We start from the raw sequence: 4709 nt of genomic DNA, 5'->3' as shown, positions 1-4709 counted from the left end.
TTTTTGTTGAGGTGACAAATTATGATTTATAATACATTACTTTCATATAAGACCATCATTAACATTACTTTAATTACTAATCACAAACTACCACTTAAGCCGTTATAAAATTCGTTGTGAAATTTCTAAGAGTTTTTTTTTTTTTTTTTTTTTTTGAGAAAAAGAATTTTTTAGCTCTACTAGTTGGCACATTTTTCCTATTGCTAAAGAAAATATTGTTCAAATCATTTTCCTTCTACCGTTATAACTATTGAAAATTTTTTTTGATTGATTATAACTATTGAATTATGTATTAATAAAAAATTGTTGTGAAATTAATTAGTTATGCCCGTAGACTTATTGATTCAGGAATGAGGAGAAGTGAATAGTGATCACTCATGTGTCATGCCTTCCTAACACTCATGTATCATGCCTTCCTTCTTCTTTTTGGAAAATTATTAGGTACTTTCGAAGTAATATAAAAACATACGTTTCTCTCTCACATAAATAATGAGTCCCACCATGAATTTAATTAGTGAGATCCATTATTTATATAAGAGAAAAGAATATACATTTATGATGCTCTGAAAATATACAATAATTTCCTCCCTTCTATTTTTTTTGGGTAAACCATTCTTGGCATCTTGCACCGTCCATGTATCATCCATTAAATGCCACTTTCACAATGTAACCGTTAAAAAGGACATCCGTATTAGAAAACAAAGTCTCTCTCCTAGGGAGTAGTACTACAATATATTTCCCACTCAATTAAGTACTATATTTTTGTCTATATCACAGGGCCAGGACTAGGTCTAGTGACGCTAGACTCATTGAAATTGTAAAATGTGTTCATTTTTAAACATATATGTCACTACCTCAACAGATCTAATACACTGAAAACACTGGATCCAAACTGCCCCGTCACAGAAACACTTCCCTAGATTCCGTGAGTAGTAAAGGTAAATTGTGAGTTTGCACTTGCACACCACCCATGCATTACTCGGTAGTCGATACAGTAATAAAGTTCACCAATTCCCATGCAAAATAATTATTCTATTACAAAAAATTTTTACCCATTTCTGCCACATTTTGGCTGGTTAAAGTGACTATGAAATTTTGTGTTATTACTATTATAATGTACAATGGATCTCAACTCTTTTCATCACTAGTCCTGCAGCTCTCTAAATTCCATGGTTTTAAGGTATTATTATTCTCTGCAGGTAAGCTGTGTTCTGCAAAACCCATCTGGCAATTTGTGTAGTGTAGTTCAACTGGTCAAACTTCAATCTTTTTGGTCGGCCAATATGAAGCTCTAATGCATTCTTACAGTTTCAATTTCAACATTAAAAACCGTATCATGGGCATTTAGCATTAGTTTTTGAAGCTGGGTTTTTCTCGTTTTTGGTTAATATAGATGTTTGGGATTTCCCTTTTTTACTTGTGGGGTTGGTTTGGTCATCTCTGTGGATAAATTTCAGATGGGTCCATTGCTGCAGTGAAGGAAGTTTCAGATATTTGGAGGTTCTTGCTGAGTATTATTGGCTTTCGTTTTATACTACAGTTCTAGCAATTGAGAGTATTAATTGCTTGTAAAGGTAAACCATACGTTTTCTCTATCTGGTGGGTGGAAACAGTAACACTATTTAGGTGTCACGTTAGCTATATACCATTGAACATCTACTTCACAAAGCTTAGCTAACCAGGTCATATAAGTCTTTGACTCATAAAATAGTGAGTGTTTCTAGGACTATTGGTTTGGGACTAATGTCTAATGCCCAGATCTCATTTTGTACAAAGTCAGATGTGTCCAACGTTATCAAGATAGGAAAAAATTTCCCCTTTTTTTGACTAGGACTTATCAAGATATATAGGAGCTGGACCATATTGAGTTGCCTAGGAATAAGATCTATTTTGGTAGATTGCAGAGCTCAAAGGAGTCAAAGTAGAGAGGAGTATTTTTTTTTGTAGTAGTCATCTATAACTTGTGTGAGTGTTTCCCTCTCAAAAAAAAAAAAAAACTTGGGTGAGTGTCTGTGCCCAAGCCAGTTAGCTGTGACTGAGGCAGATCTTTTTTTCTTTTTTTTAGTGAAAAATGAGATCTCTAGAGGATAAGGGGTGCTATAACCATGGTTCAACACAGGAGATTTCAACTAGCAATAACATCAACTTTGAGTTTCACAAAGGGAACGGAGCTACATACACTCGCAGTTCCCATCATCGAAATGCCTTGAGCAAACCAACACCATCAAAGTGGGATGATGCACAAAAATGGCTGGTTGGGTTGTCAAGATCAGTGGGAGAGAAAAACCAATCCAAAACTACTAAGCCACGGAATTCGAATGCTGATGATTTGAGACTAATAGCTCCTGTTCCACAAAAAGAGCAGGACTACTCGAGTGGTGAAGAAGAAGAAGAACAAAATGGAGTGGAAGCTCAATGTAAAGCTGAGACAAAGAAGGTAGATTGTGATGAGTCAGTTTGGCGTATAAATAAGCCTTTAGAGAATTCAACACCAACTGTTCCTGTCCGATCAATATGCGTGAGGGACATGGGGACTGAGATGACCCCAATTGGAAGCTTAGAGCCTTCAAGAACTGCCACACCTATTAGAGCCACAACTCCTGCAACAAGGAGCCCAATAGTTTCTGGATCATCCACTCCAGCTAGGTGCCAACATGGAAAGCAAGCTGGTCATGAGGGCTATCAGACAGGTCTAACATCCACTGATGGCAGAGGAGATACTAACCCCTCTGGCAGGGGGAGTTGCACAACCAGACAGTGTGGAGGAGACTCAAATGCTTGCGAGAGGAACAAGAATTTGGATCAAGCTAAAACATTGAGTCCTCTAGAAAGCCGAGCAGTGGCTTGGGATGAAGCAGAACGTACCAAATACATAGCAAGGTGAACTCTTTTTCTTATGCTACTCAATTAGGCAACATTCTGAACTACTCAATATCAAGGCTGGTGGGGACAAGTTCTCCACAGTAAAATCGATTAACAAGTGGTCATATGATATGTTTGTTTGTTATGAATCTGTAGGTACAAGCGTGAAGAGTTGAAGATACAAGCATGGGAAAATCATGAGAAGAGGAAAGCTGAGATGGAATTGAAGAAAATGGAGGTACTCCTATAATTCTCGGCTTAGATATCTTGCAGCAATATTTTTAATTATGATTTATATCTCCATGGCATTTAGCCAAACTAGATCTCATATGAGATATTGCTAAGTCCCCTTCACCTTCATGCCTACAACACAAGCCTTTTATTTTATTTTTAGTGATTCGCAACACAAGCATGTTAATTACACCTAATTAAGCACCTCTCTAACCCAGGACAATGTTATCATTTAATATATAAATTTAGGCGTTTTTGATGCCTCTACTTAAGGAAATTTCAGGCATTCATGGACCTTGTATAGTTCATATAGTATACATATTCTTGAAATCAGCATCAACAGGATATGAGTCTAATTTAACAATGTAATTGTAATCCAATTTCTAATTGTGGTTTCCATGAACCAGCATTAGTAAGGTCTCTTTTGATAACTAGGAAAATGATATATATCTAATCCAACATGTAATCACCATATAAATATGTTTTTCATCATAAGATAAAAGAACTAGAAAAGCATAGAATGTTCATTTATTAGTTCAATTAGACATGTAAAGACAAATATCCACCTATGATGAATGCGACCAGGATAGCTGCATTGAAAGCTTGAAAATATACGTGTTGACTGCAAATGCCTCTCTCCCACATGATACATCTGATGAAGCTTGCAGCAGTAATTGCTCTTGCTCAGAGTCCCTCTGAATTCTGAAATAATATCATTTATGACTTACAATAAGTGCAACAATTCACCTAATCAAATACACCATTTACTATGATGTAGACATTAGCTATTTAGCTTTCTTACTGCTAGTATTCTGAAATTAGGTGAAAGCTGAGAGAGTGAAAGCTAGGGCACAAGAAAGGTGTGCAAACAAACTTGCTGCTACTAGAAGAATAGCTGAAGAAAAGCGTTCAAATGCAGAGGCTAAACTGAATGAGAAAGCTGTGAGAACTTCTGAGAAAGCAGATTATATAAGAAGGACCGGTCACTTGCCCACCAACTTCTCCTTCAAGTTGCCTTCTCTTTGCTGGTAGCAACTCTGTTGAACATTTACATGTAACATTTGCCAGTAATTTTTTAATTATATGTTAACATGTGGATTTAATTGAGAAGCTTTATATGCTACTTATGGAAAATGTATTCATATGGTTCCTTCAATAAATCTTAGACACCCATTTTTGGGTTAGTCTTCTTTGAGACAGTTTGATTGATCATAGGAGCTGGGCTGGGGAGGTAAATTAGTATCCAGAGTCATAAACTGGCCATTGCAGATAACTCTTTCTTGAACTTGCTGTTATACCTGCCTAGTTCACACTTGAAGCAATGATGGGCTGCATCGTAGTGAATATTAAGGAATTACAAGATAAATAATCAATGATTAATATGAAAAAGAAAAAAAAATTATGTATGAGAAATTTGATGAATCTATTGAGATATAAACATGACTGATAATCATGTCATTCTGCAACATATACATATAACTTCCCCAGCAAGAGTTATGTGGTTCAACCGTTGAAGTTGAGTTCAACAAGATATATAAGGCCACAAAAGAAAAGCATGGTTTAAAAGCTCTGAACATAGAGTAGAACAACAAAGCACAAGTCATGTTGCTTATCAA

General features: G+C 36.0%; 1 protein-coding gene across 1 annotated transcript; it reads left to right on the top strand.

Annotated features, from left to right (window-relative positions):
• Positions 1 to 1108: 1108 nt before the first annotated feature.
• LOC126718244 (remorin 4.1) lies at positions 1109 to 4292 on the top strand. The gene is made up of 3 exons (XM_050420353.1): positions 1109 to 2880; positions 3019 to 3100; positions 3916 to 4292. Exons 1-3 carry the CDS (start codon positions 2072 to 2074, stop codon positions 4123 to 4125), a joined length of 1101 nt encoding a protein of 366 aa, XP_050276310.1. The 5' UTR covers positions 1109 to 2071; the 3' UTR covers positions 4126 to 4292.
• Positions 4293 to 4709: the final 417 nt, after the last annotated feature.

This window comes from Quercus robur, chromosome 3 (assembly GCF_932294415.1).
Source record: "Quercus robur chromosome 3, dhQueRobu3.1, whole genome shotgun sequence".
Taxonomy (NCBI): Eukaryota; Viridiplantae; Streptophyta; class Magnoliopsida; order Fagales; family Fagaceae; genus Quercus; species Quercus robur.
Note: the sequence above shows the minus strand (reverse complement) of the source record. Positions and strands in the feature narration are given on the sequence as shown.

What these genes read in the sequence shown, in the direction of transcription:
- LOC126718244 (XM_050420353.1), top strand. Translation starts at nt 2,072, where the DNA reads ATGAGATCTCTAGAGGATAAGGGGTGCTATAACCATGGTTCAACACAG. An exon ending in CGTACCAAATACATAGCAAG is followed by an intron (nt 2,881 to 3,018) that starts GTGAACTCTTTT and finishes ATGAATCTGTAG; the next exon opens with GTACAAGCGTGAAGAGTTGA. An exon ending in TGGAATTGAAGAAAATGGAG is followed by an intron (nt 3,101 to 3,915) that starts GTACTCCTATAA and finishes TTCTGAAATTAG; the next exon opens with GTGAAAGCTGAGAGAGTGAA.